The sequence below is a fragment of the Arthroderma uncinatum genome, assembly GCF_011692745.1.
Source record: "Arthroderma uncinatum strain CBS 119779 chromosome Unknown scaffold3, whole genome shotgun sequence".
In the NCBI taxonomy this organism is placed as follows: domain Eukaryota; kingdom Fungi; phylum Ascomycota; class Eurotiomycetes; order Onygenales; family Arthrodermataceae; genus Arthroderma; species Arthroderma uncinatum.
Window position 1 is genome coordinate 1,415,721 of NW_022983865.1, and position 27,992 is coordinate 1,443,712.

Consider the following 27,992-nt stretch of genomic DNA (forward strand, 5'->3'; position numbering starts at 1 on the left):
ATATCGAATGAGGGGTGATTGCATGGTCAACGTTCAATTCCCGATCGCGCGCCCCCCCGGATTCCTTCAGTGAGTGGATGCGGAAACGGAAGCGGATAGGGATAGTAGCATGAACTATCACCTTGGATCGCCTCGTCCTGCATCCGATGGTGCCAAATGATCGTTTAGCGTTGGTGATTAGCACCGCCGAACTATCACTTTGGTAGAACGCCGGTGGGTGCTCGCACGACGGGAGGCAAAGTACAATGTCGTAATACCGCTGCCTCAGGTACCCTCTCAGTCATTGGTGATCCTGCTGGGCCAGCATCCAGCTGTTCCATCTCGTCCTGGTCGTGTTGTCGTTGAAGGTGGAAGTAGAAGTAGAAGTAAAGAGAGGAGGAAGAGGGATGCTTACATAATCCCAGCATCATACATCAATCTTGGAGCCAAAAGGCCGTCCAAGGCAACATCATGAGGCTCTAGGACAGCAGAACAGCTCGGAACAGCGCAACTACCCTTCGCATTGGCTGTATAGTCTCTCGATTAGCCCGGGCCTGGCGTTTGGCGACCAGCATGTCGTCGTTCTTTTTCTCCACACCCGTCGATATCGACATCGTGCTGGAGGATAGCGATGAGCGGGAAACGGTCGACATCAAGCTCGAGAAGAACCGACGCGAGAAGGCGCCGTTGTATCTTGACGGAGAATCTGTCAAGGGCGCAGTTACAGTCAGGCCGAAGGATGGCAAACGGCTAGAGCACACGGGTATCAAGGTGCAATTCATTGGCATGATTGGTACGTATACAGTTCCGGTCAACCCATCCCAATCATGCCCGCTATAATTAAAAAGAACAAAATATACTCATCTTCCCTGCTTTGTGCGCGCAGAAATGTTCTATGATCGCGGTAACCACTACGAATTCCTCTCCCTGGGCCAAGAACTTGCTGCCCCCGGTGAACTCCAGCACCCCCAGACATTCCCATTCAATTTCAAAAACGTCGAGAAACAATACGAGTCCTACAACGGTATCAATGTCAAACTACGGTACTTTGTACGGGTCACTGTCTCCCGTCGCATTGCAGACGTGGTGCGCGAAAAGGATATATGGGTATACTCGTACCGGTTGCCACCAGAGTCGAATAACCCAATTAAAATGGACGTGGGTATTGAGGACTGCTTGCATATCGAATTTGAGTATTCAAAGTCAAAATACCATTTGAAAGATGTTATCGTGGGTAGGATATACTTTTTGCTTGTTCGACTGAAGATCAAGCATATGGAGCTTTCGATTATTCGACGGGAGACTACGGGATCACCACCAAATCAATATAACGAGAGTGAGACGTTGGTCAGATTCGAGGTACGTGAATTGGTTCTTTATTAATTATACGAGGTTATATTAACAGCTGTCTGGTATAGATTATGGATGGCTCCCCGTCGAGAGGTACATTAAAGAATACCCCAAGCTTGCTTTTTTTCCACATCCGCTTACTTGTGCCTCCCGATTAGGCGAAACTATACCCATCAGGTTATTCCTGGGCGGCTTTGACCTGACCCCTACCTTCCGAGACGTGAACAAGAAGTACTCAACGAGATACTATCTCAGTCTAGTTTTAATTGACGAAGGTAAGCGTCCCCCCCGTCCTTCACCCTACATATCCATATCTTGAACATGCCACGTCCTATACTCAGACATTCGGTAACTAACACCTCTCGCATGAGTAGATGCCCGTCGATATTTCAAACAGTCGGAAATCGTTCTATTCCGCCAATCCCCCGAGATGGCTGCTGCTGCCCAACTCGAAAACCAACCCCACGATGGCCAGCATGCAGTTCCGCCACCAGAACGCAAGCAAGCTATACGTCATCCTGATGATGGAGAGGGTGACGTGCTGCAAAGCCCACATTTAGCATCGCCTCAATCCCAACTTGCGCCTGAGCCTGCACCCGAACCTGCGCCACCGGTATAGCGTCCCACTTGGGCTCCTCCCTTTTCCTCTTTATGCAAGTACACATAAAGTGATGTGTTGGCGTTCGGAGTTCCCATGAGCTTGTTTATTTATTCCTTTATTTGGAAATATGTAATATTTTTATATTAAATTTCGTCGTAAGGAGTCTTCTTGGTAGACGCCATGCAGCTCTTCAGTACACGGAACCCCCACGTTACGTACTTGATATATCAACAATATTGAGGTCTAGACTTTAAGTGAGGCGTTACCTTTATGAAGCGTCATATAGCAAGCTAAATTGGTATTATAACATACGTCGATCAAGGTTGATTCAAACAAAGAACAAGAACGTCTATGTACCCAACACCATAAACTATCAGAAAAGGGACACCGCTACTCTACTTACCAAACTGGGTCCTTATCCCTGTGCACCTTCTAATATCTTTGTCAGCACATCTAGAACTTGACGATCCTTCGTCTCCTTGCTAGCAACCGTTATTGCACGAATAACAAGGGGATGCATCCACCCGAGATGTCTCTTGAACCTTGCCCCTGTTTGGTCGCCATTCGTCCCCTCCCCCCCTTCTTCTTCTTCTTCATCGTCCTCATCATCCAGGGCATCATCGGACCCCCCTATAGGAACGGCGGGACCGGCGGCCGGGATAGCGGTAGGTTCGCTCCTCAAGTCAACCAATCGGGTCAGAAGGTACATTAGCTCTTTGCGTGAGATTATGGGTTGTGGCATAAGACCCAGAAGTGGTTGGTCGGCAATATAGGACTTCAAGGGTAAGGCACAGCGTAAGATAAGGTACGGTGACACAGACTTTGCAAGGGAGATATACGGTGCCACGCTCTTTGGTGATGGAGCTTGGCCCCCTGCAGTCGGGTTGCGAACAGATGCTAGGTCGAATAGTGTGTCAATTAAAACATATGATAATTTAGTCCGAATGGTTGGCTGGGGGCCATGCGTGCGGCCTCGCCTGACTTTGTATAGATCGCGGAGTGGTTCATTTTGTGCAGAGTCGCCCGCGAGATCTAGACGTTGAGGCGGGTAGATATGTGAAGAATCGAATATCACAAATGCAAAATCGCGCCGTATTTTTTGAAAGATGAAAGACGAGCCGAGAGCCGGGATGATCATACCACGTAAACGTTCAAAGGCGGCGATATCGAACTGCTCGTCAGATAACACAGCGGACGGTGTTAACTTTAGATTAGTATACTCTCCACACGACACTATCCCCCTTACAACACCTACTACGGATTTCCAGAATCGTTCTGTAACGGCACGCTCACAGGTTTGATATTGACTCTCAACGTATGGAATTGCGACCTGCATTAGGTCTAAAGAAGCTGTCGTTGCCGTCTGCCATAGAGTTGGACTACCGTCCTTTCCTGGCCAGTTGTATTTGCTAAGGATTGGGGATGTCAGCCGCTCAAGTGTGCTGCTTAGCGTTCCATCTAGCAATATGTTGGTTCTCATTCCATGATCCGTAATGTACCAGCTTAAAAGGCGCATTGTGGCTTTGGAAAGTGCAACAAAACTCGGTTTCGCTCGGTCAGCCTGTGGTGACCAATTTATCAAAGGCAATTGGAAATATTTGGAAAGACTATCCATAATTGCTGATTGCGAAAGTGGCTTATCAATGCAGAGGGTTTTGAGACAGTCCATGACTCTCGCCTGCAACTCCGAGGGAGTTTCAGTGTCTGGAGAGTACTTTGAATGAACAGATTGCTTTATGGCTACCTGCGCATTTTGTAGTGCTTCGAGAACTTGCCTTTCCCCCAGATGATTTTTAAGGAGCCTGTAGAGCTGCTCGTATGCTTGGAAATAAGCCAGGAGGCCCTTCTGGTTTGAATTCTCGTAGTCTTGCTTCTCCTCCTCGGAAATCGGGTTACCGTTGACCCAGAGAGCCCAGGCTTGTTGAACCAAGTTCGTACCAATATCCTCAGGTGCCTGTAAGCAAGACAAAATTTGAGAGAAACTCGAAAAAATAGCTTCCTTCAGCTCCCAGGAATTTAATTTGAGAAGTGGCTCATAGAACCGAAGTAGTCGCGTCCAGGACTGACTAAAATTATTGTGCCGAATGATCATAGCAAAGTATGTGGCAATGAGGTTTGACAGTCCTTTGCTCAATAGCACTGCTGTATCCGCCCATGACTTTTGGTGTTCCGCGCTCGCCTTCGGAGACTCCATTATTTGAACAGTTTTGACTTGGACCGCCTCCGCCATCACAAAAAGGACCTTGTTCAAGCATAAATGCCATATTCCCGGAGGCAGTTGTCCACTCGAGTGATCCAATATTCGAAGCATTGTCTGAATTGCGCTGTTGCGAACTTCGGTACGACTATCAACGGTAAGATCGACGATCTTCAAGAGCAAAAGTAACCACAGTGCACTAGTCGACGAAGTGTTTTCGGGGTTTTTGGCAATCTCCACGATGGATGCCTCGGTCGTTGAAACTGTGATTTCGTCTTCGCAAGAAAATTGGTCGATTTGAACCCGAAGAAAGTCTGAGATATTCCAAAACGATGTAGTGGCTGTTAGTGAAATGTTGAAATCTTCCTTTTGCGATGCAAAGCTATAGAAACATTCGACAAGCTCGAGCAGGCAAGAAGCAGGGAGTAACGACAAAAAGTCCGAGGTCACAAGCTGTAATGAGTCGAACGCTGTCCTCAGGAGCTTCTGAGACTTCACGCTAACTTTCCTCGAGTCACCAAGAGCCGGCAAGGGTGATCGTTGAGCTTCGTCTTTCTCCGCTAGAGCTGGTACTTGTTTATCGAAGGCGCTCGAAATCAGTTCGAAGACCAAGTTCCAGCCCGCAACCACCGATTGGCCAGAACCCTCCAGGATAGATTTCAAAGTCTCAAGCGCGAGCTCATGTACTTCCAAGTCGGCTGCACGAGGCGAGGAACTAGGGCGTCGACCCTGGCTTGGCATCGATGATTGGGATTTCAAAGCGAGTAATCCCCGTAGTTGCACGTCGTTCCTCGATTCCTCCTCGGCGGACTCGGTCAGTTTGATGGTTTTTGAGATAACTGTATTGATCACGTCACTGGCCTTGAGACGCAGTGCAGAGCTGACCTGATCATTCTGGATCATCCTAATAAGGTTGTTTACCAAAATTTCCCAGATACCGTCATCTTGTGGGAGAGCAAGTCGTTCAATATTTGCATTGGCCACACTGTGTGCTTTCTCAAGAACGAATTTCAATTCGTCCTCCCGTACCCTGTTACGGCCTAGAGCAATCGACACACTACGTTTGTTCTGGTGAATCCGGCCTCCTTGTTGCCCCTGAGTGAGAAGAGGCGATGACGCCTGTTTCTGGGCCGATGGAGGAACCGTACTTTTGGTAAAGCTCTCTGGTAAACTTAAGAGAGTCGTAAGAAACGTTTTGAAAGCAGAATTTGGGTAATCACCAGTGCTTTCACAAAGTTTACTAGTGACAGCATGAACAGCCATGATTTCAGGCCCAAGGTTGGATTTGGGTACGTCGGAAGCCATGCCTCCAACCTCTGCATTTTGATCTGTCGGCATCGAGACGAAGGTAGAACTCGTAACGTTGATAACTAATTCGGCGTTTTGAAGAGTTTCAAGGACAATTGACCAAGCATCACGATCCAAAGTGGGCCCAAGAGCAATACCCAAATTTAGGAGTGCCCGTAAACAGAGCAAGTTTCTCGTATTTAGCATGTTGATAGGGCTATCGATAGGTGAGTTCGCAACCTCAGCAACGCTTGTTGAACGTTGGGACGCATGGTCCATAACTGGAGAATGGTATGTGCTTCCATCTGGAGCTGTAGTAGCACCAGGGTTGGACCCCGGGAAATCGGTAGGGACTGCGGCCTTTCCAAGGGTTGTGAGGAATGCGTCTCGTGGAGTAGATAATCTTAAAAGACCTGCAACATGGGCTAATTTTTGAAACGCCCGGACCAACGTGTGATAAAATTCTCCGTCCAATGCTGCGTATAAGAACGTTGACGAGGTGGCAAGTATAGCTGGCCAGCACACCTCGATTATCCCAGCAGTCGCCTGGATATTGGCGATTTGTGGGTGAGATTTTAGATCTAAAGGGTTCAATGGAACCGACGACCTCCCTCCATTCCCAGTTGACTCTGTGCGGTCTGCATCCTGATGAGCCGATCCTCTGTCCTTATCTGCAGCTGAGGTATTGCGTTTCCGTTTACTCTTGGATTCGGCGACAGCTAACGGAATGATAAATTTGGCCATGCTCTCAGAGAATGCCGCAATACAGTTAAGTACTAAACTGTAGATATATGTTTCCGGCGGCGAAGGCGAATCAACTTTATCAAGCGTTTCGATGTATGGTACTCGCAACAGACTCCATTGGGTACTAATACCACACATTTCAGGTCGATTCGAGGGACTCCCAATGATGCCACTCACGCCAACGGACTCAAGAGCAACTTGGTCCTCCATTGTGTCTTTGTTAGTTTGAGGCGCTGTAGGTACAGTAGATTGATGGCCTAGGCCAATCAATGAGGACTTTTCTGATGCAAGCCTGACTAGACATGACATATGGTCCCGTAGGACAGCTTTGCGGCCCTCGTCTTTGTCAAATAGAGTATACATGAGTCGGATAATACCCGGCTCAGTATATAGGGACCTAAAAATCTCCATGCAAAGTACTCGCTTCCAAGGTAGGGACGTTTCGGTATCAATCAAATGGATGAGAAGCGAAAGCACCACTTCACATTCAAGAGTCAATAGCGCTAGATGAGCTTTGAAGATGTGCAGCACTATCCTCGCAACACGGACGGTCAATGAAAACGAATGGCGTTCAGATAGATACCTAACCGCCAAGGGCATCAACCTGTGCCGAAGGACTTGAGTATGTTCGGGGTGCTGAGCAAAAACATGAACATTATTCACCAAAATACTTTCAATCAACTCCAGTATAAAGATCTTGGAAAGTGATTTGATGTTCAAGTATGTCAGTTGTTCGCCTTCGAGCAGACGACATAAATCATCAAGGATCTATTGTACACATATTAGCCGCCATGCTAACTAGCACCAATCGTTTAAGGATATTATTACCCGAAAAGCATCATAGCTGAATGTTGAAACATCAATCTTTTGACCCTCTACCGAAATGGTAGTGAACGTTACATTGTCATCATTTTTATCTAAAATGATTAAGGTTAGCTTGTTCGAAACTATTACAAGTATTCAACGTAGGAAAAAGACTCAAACGAACCGTCTTCACGAGTGACTTTCTCAAAAACAGCTACCACGAGTTGTTGAAGAGTAGCAGCCGCTGTGTTCGATACCGCGGCAGTCTTACTATTCTGTAGCGTGGCACATATTTCTAACGTGCTGGCGAGAAGAACGCCAGTCAGGTCATCTGAATAAAACCGAAATAGAGACGGTAGTGTCTGCAAGATTTTAAGCTGTATCTCAAGGCCTAGTATGTAGATTGTAAGTTCATGTTCAGCCATAAGATTGAGGATGCTAGGAAGAGTGAACGAACTTTGGTTTGCGGTTTCATGTAACCCTTGAAGAACATCTTTCAAGCGATCATGAGGCAATGCACCGATGGTCACTAGCCTCTGGAGATTCGCTACTCCGATAGCAGCCAGGCGTGTATGCCGGGTTTGACATGCTAGGACAAAAGGCCTGACAAACTGGGGTTTTCTCGCCAAGTCTCTTGGTAGGTCAGCATAGGGACTGAAAGCTGATATCGGGGTTTAAGCAAACAAACCTGCTGCTAGCTGTGATTCGGATGTGGATGGTAAAGCTTTAAGCTCTGAAAGTGATTGTTCGGCTGCCTGTTCGTATACGTCAATTCAAACATCTACATGACATCTCTAATTAGAAAGAAACGAATTTGATCCTGAACACACATTTTTTAGATCAGAGTGTTTCCTTTTAGACTCCTGTATCAGGTTTGACAGCTCTGCCTGCAAAGTGTTGGTCGTCATGTCAGATACGGAATTTGGGCATAATGTACGTGGCGTTTCTATCAAGCAAGGATGTGTATGGCAGGAACGCAGAGCAGACAAATAATTTGGTATAGGCTTAATCCATTCCTCTAAGAATCCCCGGCAAGACGGCTCCCTGGAGCTATAGCAGGTTGGAACAAGTCTAACAGATTGCCAGATAGGATGTTGTTTAGCTTGTAGTTATGAGTTCGCGTTTACTTTGCGATCTCGAAAACAGCTCGACGATCGGGTCACGTGGACAGTTACATTAGTCATCATACACATCTCCAGGACCGCCAGCCTGAAGAACTGCTTGAGAAGAGCACACTTACGTTCGAGTTGATAAAAGTGCAAGTCAAGAGGATAAGAGATCACCGAGGGCAGTTTCAAATTTGTGCCTTTGCTACGAGCCCACGCAGGAACACACTCTCTGTCCCTATTTGACGCTACATTCATTTGCGACAATGACAGCCAAGGTCCCTAGGAACTTTCGCCTTCTAGAGGAGCTAGAGAAAGGAGAGAAGGGAATGGGCCCTGGTATGTAACTCAAGGCTGTCTATACCACGTATTAGGGATGCCTTACTAACGCTAGCCGTTAAAACCAGAGGCCTGTTCGTACGGTTTGGCCGATGGAGATGACCTGATGATGACGAACTGGAACGGCACAATCCTCGGCCCACCACACGTTCGTACTTAACGCTTTGTTCAGTCTTATACCAGCCAGCTTTTGTGGTGGTTGAACTGATTTTCCGACTTTCTAACCGTTACGATAAATAGAGTGTACACGAGAATCGGATATACAGCGTCAATATCCACTGCGGTGACCAGTACCCAGACTTGCCCCCAACGATCCAGTTTGTCTCAAGGGTAAACATACCCTGTGTTGACGCGAAGACCGGCAAGGTATGAAAATACACACTGATTTAACAGTTATAATTTCTAACTGGTATCTTGTATATAGGTCGATCCTTCCAAGCTCCCCTGCCTCGCTCAGTGGAAACGTGAATTTACCATGGAGACAGTGCTCCTTGAACTTCGAAGGTAGGATACATACAAGCAAGTTTAGCGGATTGTAACTATTGCTAACTATGCCCTTTGCAATCCTCAGATACATGGCCCTGCCGCAACACAAGAAACTGCCCCAACCCCAGGAAGGGACAAATTTTTGATACTTCCCCGCGTTTGGAGAAGCACCTGACGCATATCTAGTGATCATGATGTCTTGCATTCTATATTTGCATATATATTTTAAGCGGGTATTTAGCGGAGTGGAATTCCAGCTAGGATAACAACGAATTCAATTATCATCTCAGTTGTTCTCGATAAAAGCGTTTCTTACATAGAGGGGGAACAACTTTGGCTGGCGCGATAAGAGATAAAGATGTCGACTAGTTAGTTGCGCCCACGTGACCACGATATTCTCACAACTCGGAAACTTCAACCTCGAAAGGATCGAATGAGTTTGAAGCAATCATTGCAGGCGTACGCACAGAGTAGCAGTCGACGGCTACTCGAAGGGTGGCCAGGGATCACCGCTCCAATGCCCAGATGCCGCGATATATACATCCGAGAAAGTCGGGCGTTCACCGTTTAGCTTGTACGTCCAGCTCGTCTCCATACATTGAGAGCTTTCGTTAACTGATATTTATAGGCCTTTCCCTTTACCACGCCTTACTCTCGCAATGCTCGAAAGCGTGGCTCACACGGTCCAAGGCATCGGATATCCGGGATATTATACAAACTAGGTTTCGTCTGGATAAACCGGTAGAAAGTCCGAGCCGGATTGAAAAGTCCCTGAGAGCTGGCTATGAGGTAGCTACCCACGCATCTCACCGGTTCATTATATCTAGCTTTACGCTTTTACTTATCATTATCTACTTCCAAGGCTCTGAAATTACTGAAATCATGCGCCGCCGGAGACTCTGCGAGCATCGAACGCGTTGACTCGCTGATCACCTCGACTCAACCTTTTATTCAGAAATACAAGGATAAATGCGCTCGACGCGCCCGTCGACTACAAGAGATAGAACTGGAACAAGCCAACACTCCGAAAGTCAAGCGCCACTTTAGCGTTAAAAGATTCTTCGAGTCAGTCCTGGTTCGACCTTACCCCAAAGTGTCCGGTATTCGTCAGGCACCCCGATTCGTCAGTGCACGCGGCGTACCAATCCTTAGAATCGAAAAGCCGCAATCGAGGCGTTTGAGTCTAGCTATTAAAATTAAGCTGGACACCCGGTGGAAGAAAATTTTACGCAAACAGAGGTTAACGTTTGAAGCTGCGCAGGCCCGGGAGGAGGATGCATGGGATGCATTTACTTCGCAAAAGGAGGAGGTCACTTGGGAGCAGGGTGTGCAGGACTGCCTCAAAACGGTTACGGAGGATATTCAGGAGGGAGATGCTAGAGATCTAGAGCTGGCGAAGAAGATGTGGGATGTAGTGGTGGCGGAGAGAAAGTTGGTGGAGAAGGAAGCGAGGGAGAGGATGAAACAGGATATAGAGCCCAAACCGCTCGTTAAAGGATGGTTGCAATACTTTACGAGTGCAAAGGCTGCGGTTCAATGAACGGCATGGATGCAATTCATCATTCGCCTGGTGCCACGTCTCGGCGGTTACCCCTTACGAATGCATTGGAATAAAACTGTGGTATGTTTATACCACTTTGTCAAGGACACTTCTCTCCTTACTATACTTTATAGAACAGAGAATAATATGGATATCAGCACTAGCTCTCTAGGTCACCAACGAGTAGTTAACCACATTCTCTTGGATGTAGAACATACGTCAAGGGAATTCACTTTCATCAAATGCTACCTTAGGTAAATATTGTTGGTAACAATTTCCCGTTTCCCATCTCCCTTTGTTCAGTTGTTCAGGGGACCGTTTTATACCCAGCGACCTAGAAATACTATCTTAGCAGCCTATACACCTATTTCGCCTCCATCTTTGCTAGCAACAGGTCCAGCTTGGGCGACTGGTCAATCCACGCCTTGGTCTTCGGCCTCTCCATACAGCGCTCCCACCACGCCTTCACATGCGGCCTAGAAGTAACCAGCTCCCCGAACCCACGATCAAACAACCTCGCCAGGAAGGGAAGATAATAAACGTCTGCAAGGGTATACTCTTCGCCAGCCATGAACTTCTTCCCCGAATCCTTGAACTTGGCCTCGACGATATCAAAATAATCGTCTAGCTTCTTCTTATGCTCGACCACGGCTGCGTCATCGGTTTCCATGCCGATCAGACGCTTGATGAACGTTTCCCAGATCACGCCGGAGACGGGACCTTCAAAGTATGATGTCTCGCAGGACAGTTCTTGTTCGAAGAGAGCCTGAGAGGCGGCGGAGGCAGTGGCTGGGTTAGGGATGAGGGGGAGGTTGAGTCTTGTGCAGAGGAAGCGGGTGATGGCGCGCGATTCATGCATTGTGATGCCATCATTGGTGACGAGGGCAGGGACTTTGCCGAAGGGATTGCGGGCAAGGTATTCAGGTGTCTATACAGATCCGTCAATGGACTATACAATGGTAAAATCGGATTTTGGGTCAGACCTTGTGCTCCCTGCCGCGCATGTCGACGGTTACATAGTCGAAATCGGTGAACCCTGCGTCTGCGAGGGCGAGCAGGATGCGATCCGGCGCCGTAGCGACCGGGTTAGCGTAGATGGCGAACTGAGGCATGCTGGTGAGGTTGGTCTGGCTTAATGGGTGGTGGTGGTAGAAGTTTTGTGGCAGGCCCAGGGAGCAGATGTTTATATAGACCTAGAGATCCTCGTCATCCCCGCGCGAAACTGAACAGGATTACTCCCCGGACGGCCGACCGGGCTATTAATCACACCGACCTCTTCGTATAAACATAACATACATGTGGCAGGGCGTGCGCCAAAGACTAAAATATACTGATCTGATTTATAATGAAGCCATACGATCGAGCAGCGCGGGCGGCATCTTGAGACACCCTGCCAGCCACAGAGTCAACACCGTGACGAAGACGGCGCCAGCGAGCTCCAGCAGCCGACGATACCTGTTCGCGGCGATGGACAGGCTGATGGCGATGTTCGACTTCCCGGTGCCCTGCAGAGCAGTGCGCAGGCCCGGAAGACCGTCGAGCGACTCCAGATTCCACTTGCACTGGGCTTCGAGCAGCTCCTTTGTACCGTCCTTCTTCTCTCCCCAGGCGACCAGCGTCTCGCGGTCCTGCAGATAGGGCTTCACTGCGCCTGTAGCAGCGTCCGTCTGCAGAGCGAGACGAGGGACTCCGTAGCCGCAGGACGTTTGCACCTAGACGTATAAGCAACAGCCACTGTAAAGGTTACAAGGGAGAATACGTACGAGGAAGACGTCCAAGGCGATGACGGCCCTGACGCCGCGGATATAGTCCTTTGCCAGGTTCATCCTGCTCAGCCAGCCTCTGAACGCGGGATCGGTATACTCCACGATGCTCCCGGTGCAGAACAGCCTCATGATGCGCGGCGAGGCGCCAAAGGAGCAGAACATGACCGTCACCCGCCCGTTCTCCCGGACATGGCTAATGGTCTCGTTGCCGGAGCCTGTAGCGTCGAGATAGGCCACCTGGTTAGGACCGAGGATGGCGAGAGACGTCGCCGGCAGGCCCTTGGGCGAGATGTTGATGTGTTTCCCGCGGTTGGGGGCAGAGGCCACGAAGTAGACAGGCTGGCTGAGGAGCCATTCCTGGTGGTCGGGCGAGATGGAAGGGAAGTACTGCACCATCGTGGATGTCTATCTCTGGCTGTCTCCTTCTCCTCCGTGCGTCTCTATATATGCAACTCTTTACGAGGGGAACGGGTTTTACGTGATAGATGTAGGGCGTAGGGATCTCGTAATAGCCGAGATGCCCGGATCTATATACACGATGGACCAGGATGTCATGTTTCAGCAGCTGTTGCTCTGGGGATGTTCAACATTGACGAGCACTTAGAGTATACAGCTCAGGCGCTAGATATGGCGGCTCCTTTATCCTTTATCCGTGGCTGAACCGCTGCTCGATCGCCGATTGGATAGTATATATGCCATAGACGAGTCAGGAGAAATAGTGTCAGACAGGAAACCCGTAGATGTTATTGTTAGATCATGCTGTCAACTCGACCTTCTCCAGCTTTTCGGGTATCGAATCTTCCATATCATCCTCATAGTCTCCCTTTCCGGCCATTCCCTTCTCCCACAGCTGTCTCCCCGTAAACTTCTTCGGCTCTTTACTCGAACCCTTCTTTTTCTTCTCTTCGGCCTCCCTTTCTTCCTGCCGCCTGTCCTCGATCTCCTTCATCTCGGCACGGAATTTCTCCCTCCACTCAAGGAATGTCTCCCGCGTCACTCGCGTACCCTGGAACTTCCGGTTCTCCTCCTCGTCTGCCTTTGCTGCTTCAATGTCCTTTAGGGCCTGAACAGCCGCCTGGCGTTCTGATATGAGGAGTTCTGCTCCTTCTTTTAGAGTGTCCACCAGCGAGAACACCATGGCTATCCCCAAGTTCTCTTCAATCGTAGGCTCCAGGGACTCTAATAGCCGTTCCCTATCTTCTTGGATATCGAGGTGGGGGTGTTTGGGCGCATTGGGAGGGGCGGATAGTTCGAGTCGAGGCGCTACGTCCGGATAGTCTTCTGGATAAGTCACCTGTAGGATGAGTGTTGGAGGCTCGAAATCCTCGTCATCGTGAGAGGTGACATCGAGAAGTATAGAGATGCGGTATGTGTTCTCAGAGACATCTGCACAGCTGTCAGTGGTAAATCTTGAAATATTGTGTCTCTAAGACAATACCTGTCAACTCGTCGGGGAATATAGATTGTAAGGTCTCCTTCTCTTCCGCCTGTTCTTCGCGACCCATCTTACATATGGGCTTGCGCAAGCCTAGCAGTATCCAACTTCAGATAGATATGTTCCTTGTCGACGGCCTGTCTTTCTTGTCTTTTCTTCTTCTTGTTATCGACTTCTTGATCTGCGTTATCTCATGCTGCAAACAGGACAAACATGCGGCAAGTTTATAATTTTTTGGGCAAGTCGAAGATGTTAGAAGAAGTTTACAAAACGACAATTAAAGCCTGCTTTAAAGAAATAATCAGATTTTTTATATATCAGCATTCTCTTTTCTTTCCTTAGAAAGGTATCTCCATTTTACTACCCAGGTTGAAGACGCTCAAACCGTCCCAAGCGAACGAGGTGGCATTGATCTAATGGCCAAAACCAGACCCTCGAAGAAACAATCGAAGAAGAAGTCCAAGTCGGTCCTCCACGGCACCAAAGGCATGTCGTCAAGACCGAAGGAGGACCCGCAAGTCCTGTTCGAACGAGCCACAATTCTACTTCAAACCGGACAGCCAGACGAAGCATTGCCGCTTGTTGAACGAGCACTAAACAATATTTCCTCAGACTCGCCAAAATACTTGATTGGACTGAATTTGATCGGAGAGATATACGTTGAACTAGGCGAGGTCGATTTGGCGCGAGAGAAATTCCTACGAGCCGTGGAACTAGATCCGGAAGGTGAAATAGACGAGACGATTGATGGGGCCGCGGAAAAGTTTCTATGGCTTGCTCAATTGAGTGAAGAAGGTGGGAAGGATAGTGTGCGATGGTTTGAGAGAGGGGTAGGGGCATTGAAGAGAAACTTGCAATCTCTAGAAGGGAAAAGCGATGAGACCGCGGAAGAGATACGGGAAGGGTTTAAAAAGAGACTTGCGCATGCGCTCTGTGGTGTGGTGGAAATATACATGACAGATCTATCGTGAGTCTTGGTCCTCCGTCTCGCCTCTACATGTTGAAATACGCGCTAATTGATCATTAGATGGGAAGAAGATGCAGAAAGCAGGTGTGAGGCATTAATTACAGAGGCCCTACTAGTAGCCCCTGACTCTTCAGAATGTCTTCAGACCCTGGCATCCGTCAGAATATCACAGCTCCGATTAGATGACGCCAAAGCGGCACTATCACGAAGCCTAGATATATGGAAAGATGAACCGCCAGAGAGCACCCTGATACCAGATTTCCCATCTCGAATAAGCCTTTCTCGACTGCTGATGGAGGTCGAGATGGAAAACGAGGCACTCCAGGTGCTAGAGCGAATGGTGTTTGAAGACGACCAGAGTATCGAGACATGGTACCTGGGAGGATGGTGCCTGTATCTAATAGGCAAAAAGGACCACAAGCAAGCCCAGGGCGAGGTTGACGCAGAGACAAAAGAGCAACAGGGTGCAACTTTTTTCACAAGTCGGAAATGGCTAAAACATGCCTTGAAGTTGTGTGAGACTGTCGGTTATGAGGATGAAAAGCTGAAAGAACATGCTCTCGAACTGGTCCAGGAACTTGAGAACGAGCTGGGAGTTTCTGGTGAAGACGAAGCTGGCGAAGATGATGTCTGGGAGGACGAGACGGATGATTCTGATTCGGATAATGATCATGACATGGCAGACTCTTAAACCCTTGGAATTTTATAACCTCAACAAATGCACCAAACTGCTAATATATGAAATGCATGGTAACTAGTGTTCATCTACACTTTAACTTGTTTATATTATAGTGATAACGGCAACTACATCTGGGTATCCGTCCTTTCAAAAACACAAAAGACAAAACGAATAAAAAGAATAAAAAAAACAAGAGTCGACACCGGGGAGATTCGAACTCCCGCCCCCGAAGGGATTTGATAATCATTAAATCAACCAAGTGGTCAGATATAAGGTTCGAATCAAACGCGTTAACCACTCCGCCACAGTGCCTTGTGCTCATTCTCGTCCCCGAGAATTGGAGTTAGAACAAGTCCGGAGGTCCGCCACCACATCTATCACCATTTCTACTTTATTATAGATACTTTGGCAGGTGTGTACTCCGTAGATTGAATATAATATTCGAAGTCGTCTGTCTAAAGTGAAATGGAACTCGCAAGCTTTCTTGTTGTTGTACGACACAACAGTGGACCGATGGGGTCGGATGCACGGAAAACCCTTCGGGCCACAAAAATTGATATATTAGCCTTAACCAAAAATTAAAAAGGTAAACAGAAAAGATCGGGATTTGGAACACTTCTATCTTTCATACTTATTTGGCGGTGTTGCTGGGTAAACCCCGCTCGGTTCAGTTAGGTAACTAGTTACGGGCTAGCTAAGCACCACCAAAAGAATCATTCTGACAAGAAGATTTGTCTTACGCCCCGGAGCAGGAATCTCCAGTGTAAACGACCAATATTATTTTGGTATAATGCTTCCTTGTAGTCTCTCCAGAACTACATACGCTGCACATTTTTGCGAGTAGGAAAAACCAACCAGGAGAAGTGGGCCTACACCATAATGATCACAGTGGAGGGGACCGTAGACTTTCACAAGCGGAGTTGTGTTCTTGCGTGGCCCTCGGGAATTGATTGGTGTCACATCCAAAACATCTACCAACCCCAACCGTGAGCCGTGACTTTCCCCAAATCGAGCCTCGTTGAATATTTTAAAGTGAACAACCTAGGTAGTCTCCATTAGGCCCTGGATAAGGAGGACGTATAAGGCAGCGCCCAAGAGGGCTTTTTCGTTTCTCCCGAATATAGTACTAGGTCTGTAGCCGTAACTCCGTTTCGTGGGAGCCAGAGGTTTATGGGAGCGGATAGTAAATTGTTCTCTAATAAGATATGGTGAAGGAGGTTTACCGTATCGATTCGGCTACAATAACTGGCTCTCGGGTAGGACATATCGAGTTAGTAGTGTCATTGCCTATTAGATGTTGATTTTGGAGAGATGACACCTTGTGTTTATATGCCTAATATTAGAAACTCTAGAATTCAATGTGGTCCAAAGGACAAATAATATGACAATCTTGTCCTGTCCAGTTCCAAGCTCATTACCTAATAACTAGATAGTTCCAAATCTAGTTAAGTCACGTGGTAGAGAGCGACACCCCAGGGTCCCATACCATAATCGACACATCACCACCACACACACACACACACACAACGCTGCTCCAGTACCATTAAGCACCAGTATCCGCAGGCTGGTTTGAGGGCGAGCCAGTAACACGCTTGACCTGATTGATGCTAAGAGGCTACTAGATACCTTTGCTATGAAATATAAAGCCAAAAAAGGAGAGAAGAGATGAATGGAGTTCCAGCTGCAGTCGCTGCCCGAATACCATACTCGGTGCTAGCGGCGGCGAGTCCCGAGGATGTTATACCCCCAGTCTTACCGTTTGCCTTTCATGTCAATGACTTAACTGTTTACTCCCTTACCCCTTACAAGCAAACATATGTCCCTTCGCGGATCTGGCATTGGCAATTATGGCTGTGGGCCATAATAACCTGCGCTAATGCCGTGGTGTTGTGCCTTTATGGCAGTCTTCACTCTAATTCTGGCGACACATAAATAAGTGTTATTGCTAATCAAAGAAAGTGACTCTACCTAACTAGGCGCGGAAGGCACCTAAAACGTTACCCCTCTGGTTTTAGAAATCTCACTCACCTTGTGTTCTCGAATTTGAGAGAAAACCTCTAAGCGAGTCTCCAACCAGCACAAACATTCGATAAATACACGTTCCATCCACCATCTAACAAAACTAGCATTGTCAGCAGCTCTGCCATCCACATATTGATAGATAGCTGTTATCATGCCACTTTACCCACCTAAGTGTTGCAAGCAATGTGGTGCAGAGGGCCAGCACCCGACGAGCGAATGTCCAGACGCCCCTTGCGCATACTGCAAGCTCTCCGGGCACATTGTCACCAGTTACCCGACCGCCCGCCCATGTGAGCAATGCAATAAGAAGGGGCATCAGTCGGCCCGATGCCCGAATAAGAAACGATACGCTCCAGCTCAATGGAGTAATGGAAACAGTAGAAAGATGCTTGCAAATCGGCCCCCGACAATCTCGGTCCCAAAAGCGAATTTATTAGGGAATATCTCATCCAATGCTACAGATCAGGAGAGTGATGATGATGCAATTGTCGAGGTGTCAGTGAAGCAGGAAGACAATGTGAGTCATGTACAGAACTTTACGTATTTACTTGGCCAAGCTAAATATATTCTAGGGCTCGCATCTCATCCAGCCTAAAGTTGTCGGTCCCAATCTGACAACTATTCTCTCTGAGCTCATCCAGAGCCTAATGAAGGATAAGCCGAAGGGCCTACAAGGAATTCCCTACCGCCAATGGATTTCTGTATTTGGAGGTCAGGATAAGATCATCAGCAATGCTTTGAAATGTATTGAGCCGGGGATCCTGGATTTACAAGGAAAAATAATCACAAGAGCTTTGTAAGTACCTAGCTCTTACAGTCGCATTTGACTCTTATAGCTTTTGTCTGACGAACTATTATTATAGGCTAGATAAAATCCAGAAATCACAGATAGGCTCAAACTGGCCACCGCACAGTGGGTACCTTAGCTACGTCACTGATAACAGAAATCCTGCTTACTGGCGTCCATATGTTGGACAATCCAATAATCTACGAAGGCGCTTAGGTGAGCACATTAAAGCAATCCAGGGTAGAGCTCAGAACACCTTGCATTACTTTATTTTATCTTCAAGCTCAGAGTTCCGTTCTGCCTATTTTATACGACTTTGGAAAGTGGAGGACCTTTCAGAAACAACCTTGAGCGGAAGGCAGAATATTCTTCATAATATTCTAGAGATGGCATTATGTCGAGTTTTCCAATCCCTTCCGGGCTTAGCTCTTGATGAACACTTTACCCTCCCTGATGGCCAGGCGCAGTGGCAGAATCTAGGGCTTAATATTGTTTCACCACTACTTCAGGGTTTGTATATTTCCCCGTCACTTCGGCATAGCTTTACCCTCCGCCTTGGTAATTCACCAGACCCAGATATTCAACGGTGGCCAGAGATACGACGGCAGCAAGGTGTCAAAACAGGCTTCGTCAATCCGGTTTATTCCCAGACCACAGACTACTGGAATTCACTAAGGGTTGGTTTAGATAAAGCTGGTTTAGCCAAGCTAGTACTTGATCTAACTAAGCATTTACCATTATCCCCGTCATTCAATATCCAGTCTTGCTTGGACCGATATGCCGAGAAAATAGGTCCTACAGAGATTGAAGGTCAATTAGCAGTGCCCTTTGGTACACTTGAAGCACGAATTGGGTTTATTCTTGATTATAGCTATATGAGCATCAATGTGGATCCAAAGGACGCCGACGAGTCGGAGGGAATCGTTACTAAGATACCATGGGGATTGAGCCAATGTGGATTTACAACGACTAATAGTCTTGTAATGACATTCAATCATCAACAGCAGCTCTGTTTCGATTTAAGTTCCCCAGCGAGGAGAATCAGTCCAAAGAAAACTGACGTTTTTAACCAGCTTACTCGGGATATTATTCAGGCTAGTAGTCTTCGCGTTATCTTCCTTTGTGGGCCCAATACATATCGATTCCTTGATGGAAACAAATCAATCATTGGGCCACTCAGCATCCAACTTTGCAAGTTAAGGTTCGATATCTTTGCAGAATCAGACTCGACCAAGATCGTTCGAATCTATATTAAGTCGCCAGATTATATCGTCAATATTGGCTCTAACGAATGGCGGGATGCAAATCGACAAGCGGAGCTCATAAGATTTGCTCAATTTGTAACAAAATCTCCAGGCATCCATCCATCTGTCTTCCGGTCATGTCTTGCGATAGGGAGCATACTGAGATACGCAGAACGTGAGCGAAACAGTGCCATATCTGCCGAAATTTCCATACAGGCGCTAGACCCAGAAATCTCGGCATGGTTATCTTGTAAGGGGTTCGAAAAAGAAAGTGATGTTCTTGCGTTAGCAAAAGCGGCAGGCTCGATATCAGCTGGCCTACTCATGCTTACCCATGTCCTTCAGTCAAACAAGGTGGCTGAAGGGGCTGCAACTGGAGCTCACCCTAGGCCGCCTCAGAAAAGAGCAAAGTCCAGAGGGCACTTTGATTCCCAACGTTTCGAAAGAGTCAAAGTTTTATGCAAGGAGATAGTCGATCGCCATAATTCGCAGTTTTCCCGGAGTGGACAGAGGTGGACCATTGGAGACCAACGAGGCCTGGCACACTTTGACAATACAGCCGGATATAGTAATCACCCGAACGAAGTCATGGAAGACTTCGAAGATATCCCGAATTTGGAAGAACTCGAGGAAATCATCAATGATGAAGAGGGTGACTTAGAAAACTTTGTTAAACTAGAGAAAGAGAAAGATGGAATATATCGAGCGGACATTGGAGTACCTATCACGAAAACCTTGATGCGCAACAACATGGAGTACTGGGCTCAGCAAACGATGGATATAAACCAGAGCCTTCTCACGACTGGAAGGCAGTATGGTGGAAATATCTATCATAACTCCCTGCGTATCTATCTTATGTTCGCAAATATTTGCCTTTACCACCCTCATTTCTTGCTTCATCACAAAGCAACCATTCATATTGAGCTGAAGGAGCCAGGGGAGCATCACGAAAATGCGTATTGTTTAACAACAAAGCACGATGATAAAGCTCGACGACTAGCTATAAAAGCGACAGGCATCACTGAAGGTGGGGAGACTGTCGTTGAATATCTGTGGTCAGCTGGTACTATGATTGCTTATAAGATCAATAGTTGGATCGACAAGCTGGAAGGAATACCAGTGGAAGAAATCGCGCGCACAAAACGAAGGTATTTATTCCTAGATCCTAGGAATAGGCCAATATCCGGCCTTGAGAAATATATCGGAGGAGGCTATACGCCAGATACAACGGAATGATTGTCCCTGTCCCCATGGACAGGTGGACCAAACGGGAATCGTGGAGGATTTAATTATAGTAATAATACAAAAATAGGTTCACGTTACTGCAATTCAAGCGGAATTTTGATAATATTACCCGTAACATCACACTCCATGTTGTATTATTCTCGAGGTCTGCGGATGGTTTGCATATCACGTGATATGGAAAAAAAAGTTCGAAGTCGACACCGACGCGATTCGAACGCGCGACCCCTAAGGGATAGGTTCTCAATGGATTCAAGACCTACGCATTAACCACTCTGCCACGGTGCCTCGGTAGAATCCCGGCCTCGAACGTCTGTTATGACTGGACTTGCCTCTTCTATACAATACAACATACAACATCCAGCATCTCTTCACTATCACTCTTGGTCTAATAGTGAGTATGAATAAGATATAAGAGGTGGAAGCTATCTCTACTGTTCAAGCGAGTCCACTTCGATGTCATGTGATATGAGGCTGATAAACATAAGACAACGACATGGAACTGCGATGTTGGTCAATCGATTTTATAATATCATAAAATCCTTCTAATATCATAAATATGTTATGACTTGTTTAACTACACTGTAGTTCAAGTCTATTCCTGTAGCGAGAGAGCACGGCGGCTCATGATGGATTTCGAACAACTTCCCGAGGAGATTTTTACTCTAATTATTGAACACTTGGTACTGTCCATTGGACTTGCAAAGTCGTTTCGACTCAGACCAATCAATAGTATGTCTCCTGCTCTCCTTGAACTAACAGGCAGGAATATTATTGCATAAGGATAACGAAAAATCTTTTCTCTAATGCAAGTATCTTAGGGCGTTTTAACTCTGGTATCTTGTTTATTACCTGTGATCGCCAAGTTCTCGACCTCTTGGATGGACAATTTTGGCTACTTTTTGTTCTGACCTCGCCTCTTCTCGGGAGAATCCTTTTGGCCAAATCTCGTCGCAAAGAAGCTACCAGAATTGTACCAATTAGTGTAATTGCCAGTGTCAACCAAGCTTTGGACGAATTGACTGGATCGACGGGCCAGCGCCGGTTGGAGCAGCATCGAATGGTCGCCGAGGCTGTAGCTGCCAACTGTCGCCGTGGAGAAATTCAGGCCGAGGAGGAGCTCCAGAACTTCGATGAAGTAGATCCAACGTATAATATCTTGTGCGGAGCAATCGTGATTGGAAATATCTCTATTGTTAAGTCAATGGCCGCCTCGGTGGACATCAATTCGTTTAATGACTTTTTTGGCAAGCCCTTACCTCTTGCTGCTGTTTGGGGCCATCTTGAAATTGTTCAGTATCTTCTCGACCATGGTGCCGATCCATATGTCGCCGCCGGGTCATGGGACCATAATAGGCCAGGTATACAAATAATGGGAATTGGGGTAGCGATACATGAGTACCGAGATCCCAAAGGAAGTGCCTTAGCAGCTGCAACACTAGGCGGTCATTGGGAAATTGTCTTTCTACTTTTGCAGCCGAAGTTCCGGCTCCCTCCCTCAACCGCAGAGTACTTTAGAGCCATTTTGTGCGGAGTCCGAATAGATCGTATGGATCTTATTGACCTTCTTCTCCAAGCAGCTGGGCATTCTCTCGGCAGCTTAGGCAAATTCCGAGATTTAATGCTCTGGGAGGCCGTGTGTCACAATCTCGAATCGATGGTGCAAACGCTCCTTGACCATGGCGCCGATATTAACAGGGACCCGTACGGTGATGGAACTGTACTCCATCTGGCCGCACACCTAGGATACGATCGATTAGTTCGTGCTCTCTTAGATCGTGGGGCAGAACTCGATAATCCATATTGTCGGAGCCGCATACCCATGGAACTTGCCGCTTATGGGGGACATGAAGAAGCCGTGCTGACACTGGCCGAGTACGGTCAGAAGCTTGAGATCGCTTTGCCCTACGCTGCGCAAAATGGGAGGTTCATCTAGTAAGATGCCTCCTCCAGAAAGGGGTAGATCTCAACTACGAGAGGATCCCTGGAGGGATTGAGGTTGGGTTAGAGACGCTCCTTGGAGCGATATATTCCAACAACCCAGCCATCATTTCCATGTTATTCGAGGCCGGTGTTCCCTTCGATAATGTCGGTCTGGAGCGTAAGGACGATCCAATATATGCTGCAAAAGTTTGCGCTCCACGGCTAGTTGAGTTTTTACTCTTACTGGGCGTTAAAGACAAAGACTTTCCTGGGGACCTGGCCGTAGAAGAGGCAGAATTTTGTGGTCCCTCCTACTATGTTCGACAGGTTATAGTTTGCAAGGAGACATGGGAGTGGGTGGGCAAGTATTGATCAATTGCTCGGATTGTCAGTCAATGATAAATTGTCATCTGTAAACTCGGTCTCTCACCTGTATATCACCACAAGAGAAAATACTGTCTCATGGCTGCCATATCAGCTGTATGTTCATAGATGACACTATATCCAGCGTGATATGATCCAGAGATATATACCATACCCCTATTCTTAATTCTGATATTGAGCCTCATCTCGTATCGCCGGATAATCCTAATCTCCGGCGGCTTTAAGGGCCAGCGCATATCCCAGCGCGCGATCAACCACCAAGCGTAGATGGTCTGCACGTCATTGAGCGGTGGCTCGTCTTAACCGGTAAATATGGACGTCGTGGCGACTCCAGCAGGCGAGGAGAGGGTTCCAAATGCCTCCATCGCCGATGCTATCGATGTTGCCGGCGAGGTGATCGTTGGCGCCAGTGAAGCCGAGCCTGCAGCCGAGCTCATAGAAGACGCGTCGCATTTGCCAGAAGATAGTGATGAAGAAGAATCTGGTGACGAATGGGAGACTACTTCTCTTTATGAAGATGCGCTACAGTTCGTTGGCGACGAGCAGCTGCGCGATGGTGGTAGGCTTGTCTCTGTATCCCGCGCGCATTCTTCATGCCTCGCTGACGGTTAAACCAGTCCCCGGAGCATGCACGCTTCAAGAGGCGGTCACATATCGTAGACGGATTCATGCGATAGGACAAGCTGCATTTCTTGCAGAGACACTTGGCCGAGGCACCATCAGTGCGAAGAAGCTGTGTACTGCCTTTGGAATCATGCCTCCGCCGTTTCTTGAAGGCGCCCCGGATAAGGCATATCACCCACTTTTGTTCATGGGCATGTCCCGAGAGAGCTCAAAGCGTCTGAAGTTACCAGAATACAATACCATTGATGATGTTGTTCAGCTAATGAAGAAGGCTAAGAATATTATTGTCATTACCGGCGCAGGAGTAAGGAACTATAGCCCTCCTCAAGGACCAAGACGGTTACACATTGTACTGACAAATTGCATTATGCCAGATATCTACAAGTCTCGGAATTCCCGATTTCCGGTCAAAGGATATTGGTCTCTATTCAAAACTAGAACACCTTGGTCTGAGTGACCCTCAGGAGGTTTTCGATATTGAGGTTTTCCGTGAAGATCCCAGTATATTTTACTCCATTGCTAAGGACATTCTGCCAACCGAGAAGAGGTTCTCTCCTACTCATGCTTTCATACGCCTGCTACAGGACAAAGGAAAGCTGCTCACAAACTTTACCCAAAATATTGATAATATAGAGGGCGCTGCTGGGATATTGCCTGAGAAAATGATCCAGTGCCATGGATCCTTTGCCACTGCCTCTTGCATGGATTGTAAACATCAAGTTCCAGGCGACCAGCTCTTTGACACTATCCGACGGGGCGAAATCCCCAAATGCGTGCCCTGTGAGGAAAAATCGCAGGCCAGACCTCGAGGTTTAAAACGTAAGCGTAGCTCCAATGGCAAGATGCGTCGGTCTCGGTCTCGCTCCGGCTATGACGACGATTCGGACGGCGGAGGTTATTCTACTCCCACAACAGGGGTGATGAAGGTAGGTGTTTTAGCTTCTTTATGCCAGGCACTTTAACTACCGCGGGCTAATCCAGTTTAGCCCGATATTACATTTTTCGGGGAAGACCTCCCTGATATATTCAAGAAGCGGCTATTAGAACATGATAGAGAACGCGCTGATCTCGTCATCGTCATTGGAACATCGCTCAAAGTCGCACCGGTGGCCGAGGTTCCTGGCGTCCTCCCTTCCAAGGTGCCACAAGTGTATATCTCGCGCACTGTTCGTACTCTTCCCCTTTTCATTCAATTTTCCACGAACTTCATATTCTAACAGACTTTTGAACCAGCCTGTCTCCCATATCGAATTTGACGTTGACATGCTAGGAGACTGCGATGTTGTCGTTTCCGAGCTCTGTCGCCGAGCAGGCTGGGATTTGCAACACGAAATGATTCCTAGCGGTCAACAGATCCATGTTGAGCAAGCAGAAGGGTTCGAGTCGAGGTATACATTTACAGCGACTGGTGTATAGGACTAGATGACCATTTGTGTCTCGAAATTACGCCCACGGCACTTGTCTCTAACACAACTAATTTTCATACGGCGTTAGGATCGGTTCGGAGCCAGCCAGGTTATTGATACACACTAGACTGTTTTCTACTTGTTTATGAGGTTTTCAGAGGGCGTCGTCGTGTCTAGAATCATTTGTCAGTTTTATATGGAGATCACGGTTGGCTTTACGGAGGAGACTGTTTTTTTCACAGGGAGGTGTTCGGTTTTAATGCATGGACTCATAGAGCACTTTGATATGCGCTGTACTTATTCCTCCGAGCTAATCAAATACGCTATACAGAGAAATCGTCATGGTATCGTTAATGGTGCTATGTATCTATTAAACATATGTACTGAAGCTGCAAGGGCTATCAACGCCCACCTCCAAATTAAATAAACATGCCAAAAAATAGTAAATCGGTATATGTTAAAAGGCATCATTCCGTCTGCGGTTTATCTTTCCCAACTTCCGCAGGTGTTTCCGTTTCGTCTTCCCGTTCGTCTAATTCATGTATGCAATTTTCCTCAGCCTCCAGCCTCTGCTTCTCCTTCTCCTGCTTTTTTTTCTTTTTCTTCTCTACTTTATCGATTGCTTCCTTCGTTAATTGCTGCCTCAACATTTTCTCAATCACGTCTCTCTTCCTTGTCATTCGATCTCCGACCATAATGACGATTCCAGAAGCAATGTTGCAGGATATCGATAAACAGAGTATGGTGGTCGTAAGGGCAGCTGGACGAACACGATAGTCAATTCCCCATGTACACGCGCCAAGTGTGATTTGGAAGAGAGAGTGGCAGTCGAGTAATACAACGACGGCGATGAGGAGGCGGACAGGGAAGGCGTGATGAGTTGTTGTCTCATGGGGTTTGTAGAATGTATGAGATTTGGAGAATTTGGTTGAATGATGTGTTAATTTCTTTTGTTGCTCAGCGCTGAGGACCGAAAACTCAGCTTCCTCGTCGTTGGTGATGACATCTTTAGCAGCCTTTTCGATATCGATGTCCTTATTGCTTGCTTCTGCTTTGATGACATCTGCCACCGGGGTTTCTGGGAGGTCGTTCGGGTTTTTGAGGTCTGGAAGGGCCGCCTTCTGGCGTAGTCGCCAAGTTAGACGGTGATAGTAGGCGATGTAAATCATATGGTATGTATCAACAGCACGGAATGGGGCCAGCCCGTCACCAACGATGGCGAACAGCGCAACAAGCACATTGTCTATAACGTTGATGACGTATAGCTGGCGATCACCAACATAGATCCAACCTTTAATGGCGCACAATTAGCTGCAGTTTAAACACACACAGTAGGGTCGCTTACCGATTAAAAATAAGACCCATGCGAGACCAAAGAGTGTAATTAATGTGGCATATAACGTAACAAGGAATCCAAGTGCTATTCAAGGGCATAACTGTCAGTTTCACAACCCAAATATGAACAGTTGGAGGATTCACTTACGTTTCTGAACGTACTGCCAAAAGCCCTTCATTCCACGCTTGAACTTCGATCTTCGCGAGTGCAGCATGTGTCTCACATGGTCATTAATCTCCCACTTATCAGACGGATCCCAGCCTTCCAGTGTGATGCCTTCTGGTAAGACAGCGAACCGCGATTCACTGAGAGTTGACTTTATTGTTTCTGTCCGTTTGACCGGGGTTGGCTCTGTGTCCGTGGTTGGAGGTTTTGGTTCTTCCTCCGATGTCGAAGAGGCGATCGACTCTGTAGAATCTGTCCGAGGCCGCGTAAGGTTGTATGTAGGTTGGCGGTTTACAAATCGTCCCAAATCTGGCACGAACAGGGAGTTCTGGACGTTTGTGAGCGTAGTAAGCGTCGATACTTCGGGGTCTAGCATTTGACTAAGTTAGTTTCAATGCATAGCTCGAAGATATACAGTGTAGGAGGTAGCACATACCGACAACATCCAGTAGATTGACAACCCTGGAGTCATATTCATTGGCTCCGTACGGACTTCTTCCCAGCTCCTGGCCAGTTCTCGCCAGACGCAGCGACGACTTTGCGGATGCGCTCGCAGACCTCCATCTACCACGGCCTGTCCCAATTGGAGCGTATCTGGCTGGCGATTCTTCCGCTACAGTTGCCATGGGCGTATATTCAGCAGTCCCATCGTTGCCAACTGCTAGCACGCCCACATTCTGAGGACGCTGTGGCTCCGAGCTACTCCTTCGCCTGGAGCCGACCACATCGTCTTCGGAACGCTGGATAGGCTCCAGGTTATGGCTGGCAGTCTGCGCGATGGGCTCTCCGACTAAGGACGACGTGGATTGGAATATCCGAATGCTGGGTCTGCGGAGGTTTTGAGGACGACTTCGCGCCACCAGCGACCGCGACGGGCTCGGTTCTGACGTCCGTGGTGCATCAGGGCCAGGTAGCCTCTCTATCGAATCCATCCGCAGTTAAAGAATGTGAAAAAAAGGTCTCAGGGACAGAATCCATAGGTTCATATATATCAAAGTTGCCACGCCAAAGCTAGATGCGAAGTACCAAACATGACGTTAGCGGCTTTTTGATGAATAACTGACAATCATGACATCATATCATCATTTATTTTCACCCCGTATTCTCATGAGAATTTCTTTTGTTATGGACGACACCGATCTTGTTCGCTCGAGCACCGAGGAGCACCAGACAGTGTATGAGAATGGCTTTCAATCGCCTCCCAGTGACCACGATATCGATATAAGCCTGCGAGCTGCCTCTCTTTGAACAGTCCCTTGAGACTCCAGTTTCATTAATACTCCAACACGTCTCGTTTTGTCTTTCGGGGCGTTGGGTTTATCTTACGCCTAGGGTAACAGTGCTTCAATATACTGACCTTGAATATGCTGGTTTGAAGTGTGTTTATAGAAACAATAGAGTAATTCATCAAAGGTGTAGCCCAGCTACTATACCATCTCCACCACCGACATGCCCAATTAAACCAACCATTGCCGTTAATTATGAAGCCCTTAACCATGGGGAGGAGTCTGGGTCGGAAAATGCAACGCACAGTATTTTAAGCTGGTTGCGAGATGTTACATGAAAAGGATTTATACGG

The 27,992-nt window shown here is 47.5% G+C and overlaps 11 protein-coding genes and 1 non-coding gene across 12 annotated transcripts; 6 read left to right on the forward strand and 6 right to left on the reverse strand.

The window, feature by feature from the left end:
- Positions 1-552: 552 nt before the first annotated feature.
- GIQ15_04214 (vacuolar protein sorting-associated protein 26B-B) lies at positions 553-1,948 on the forward strand (the record flags this gene model as incomplete). Its single annotated transcript, XM_033551631.1, has 5 exons — positions 553-772; positions 866-1,338; positions 1,398-1,422; positions 1,488-1,604; positions 1,704-1,948. The coding sequence occupies 5 exons, from the start codon at positions 553-555 to the stop codon at positions 1,946-1,948; spliced, it is 1,080 nt and encodes a 359-aa protein (XP_033405361.1).
- A 397-nt stretch (positions 1,949-2,345) lies between these two features.
- GIQ15_04215 (uncharacterized protein) lies at positions 2,346-6,368 on the reverse strand (the record flags this gene model as incomplete). The annotated part of the gene is made up of 1 exon (XM_033551632.1): positions 2,346-6,368. The coding sequence occupies one exon, from the start codon at positions 6,366-6,368 to the stop codon at positions 2,346-2,348; it is 4,023 nt and encodes a 1,340-aa protein (XP_033405362.1).
- A 1,966-nt stretch (positions 6,369-8,334) lies between these two features.
- On the forward strand, positions 8,335-10,433 carry GIQ15_04216 (putative DNA repair protein (Rad1); the record flags this gene model as incomplete). The annotated part of the gene is made up of 7 exons (XM_033551633.1): positions 8,335-8,407; positions 8,476-8,555; positions 8,648-8,773; positions 8,832-8,911; positions 9,397-9,467; positions 9,522-9,682; positions 9,756-10,433. The coding sequence occupies 7 exons, from the start codon at positions 8,335-8,337 to the stop codon at positions 10,431-10,433; spliced, it is 1,269 nt and encodes a 422-aa protein (XP_033405363.1).
- Positions 10,434-10,797: 364 nt separating this feature from the next.
- On the reverse strand, positions 10,798-11,545 carry GIQ15_04217 (glutathione S-transferase PARB; the record flags this gene model as incomplete). The annotated part of the gene is made up of 2 exons (XM_033551634.1): positions 10,798-11,361; positions 11,417-11,545. 2 exons carry the CDS (start codon positions 11,543-11,545, stop codon positions 10,798-10,800), a joined length of 693 nt encoding a protein of 230 aa, XP_033405364.1.
- Positions 11,546-11,773: 228 nt separating this feature from the next.
- GIQ15_04218 (pyridoxamine phosphate oxidase family protein) lies at positions 11,774-12,595 on the reverse strand (the record flags this gene model as incomplete). The annotated part of the gene is made up of 2 exons (XM_033551635.1): positions 11,774-12,145; positions 12,197-12,595. 2 exons carry the CDS (start codon positions 12,593-12,595, stop codon positions 11,774-11,776), a joined length of 771 nt encoding a protein of 256 aa, XP_033405365.1.
- A 358-nt stretch (positions 12,596-12,953) lies between these two features.
- GIQ15_04219 (uncharacterized protein) lies at positions 12,954-13,704 on the reverse strand (the record flags this gene model as incomplete). The annotated part of the gene is made up of 2 exons (XM_033551636.1): positions 12,954-13,585; positions 13,638-13,704. 2 exons carry the CDS (start codon positions 13,702-13,704, stop codon positions 12,954-12,956), a joined length of 699 nt encoding a protein of 232 aa, XP_033405366.1.
- Positions 13,705-14,050: 346 nt separating this feature from the next.
- On the forward strand, positions 14,051-15,292 carry GIQ15_04220 (uncharacterized protein; the record flags this gene model as incomplete). The annotated part of the gene is made up of 2 exons (XM_033551637.1): positions 14,051-14,601; positions 14,662-15,292. 2 exons carry the CDS (start codon positions 14,051-14,053, stop codon positions 15,290-15,292), a joined length of 1,182 nt encoding a protein of 393 aa, XP_033405367.1.
- A 4,629-nt stretch (positions 15,293-19,921) lies between these two features.
- On the forward strand, positions 19,922-20,569 carry GIQ15_04221 (uncharacterized protein; the record flags this gene model as incomplete). Its single annotated transcript, XM_033551638.1, has 1 exon — positions 19,922-20,569. The coding sequence occupies one exon, from the start codon at positions 19,922-19,924 to the stop codon at positions 20,567-20,569; it is 648 nt and encodes a 215-aa protein (XP_033405368.1).
- Positions 20,570-20,773: 204 nt separating this feature from the next.
- GIQ15_t0027 lies at positions 20,774-20,863 on the reverse strand. The gene has a single exon. It is a non-coding gene; the product is annotated as a tRNA-Ser (tRNA).
- A 772-nt stretch (positions 20,864-21,635) lies between these two features.
- On the forward strand, positions 21,636-22,511 carry GIQ15_04222 (F-box domain and ankyrin repeat protein; the record flags this gene model as incomplete). The annotated part of the gene is made up of 1 exon (XM_033551639.1): positions 21,636-22,511. The coding sequence occupies one exon, from the start codon at positions 21,636-21,638 to the stop codon at positions 22,509-22,511; it is 876 nt and encodes a 291-aa protein (XP_033405369.1).
- Positions 22,512-23,194: 683 nt separating this feature from the next.
- On the forward strand, positions 23,195-24,922 carry GIQ15_04223 (chromatin regulatory protein sir2; the record flags this gene model as incomplete). Its single annotated transcript, XM_033551640.1, has 5 exons — positions 23,195-23,441; positions 23,500-23,810; positions 23,881-24,432; positions 24,493-24,672; positions 24,740-24,922. 5 exons carry the CDS (start codon positions 23,195-23,197, stop codon positions 24,920-24,922), a joined length of 1,473 nt encoding a protein of 490 aa, XP_033405370.1.
- A 457-nt stretch (positions 24,923-25,379) lies between these two features.
- GIQ15_04224 (uncharacterized protein) lies at positions 25,380-27,345 on the reverse strand (the record flags this gene model as incomplete). Its single annotated transcript, XM_033551641.1, has 4 exons — positions 25,380-26,203; positions 26,258-26,332; positions 26,396-26,782; positions 26,850-27,345. 4 exons carry the CDS (start codon positions 27,343-27,345, stop codon positions 25,380-25,382), a joined length of 1,782 nt encoding a protein of 593 aa, XP_033405371.1.
- Between the last annotated feature and the right edge of the window lie 647 nt (positions 27,346-27,992).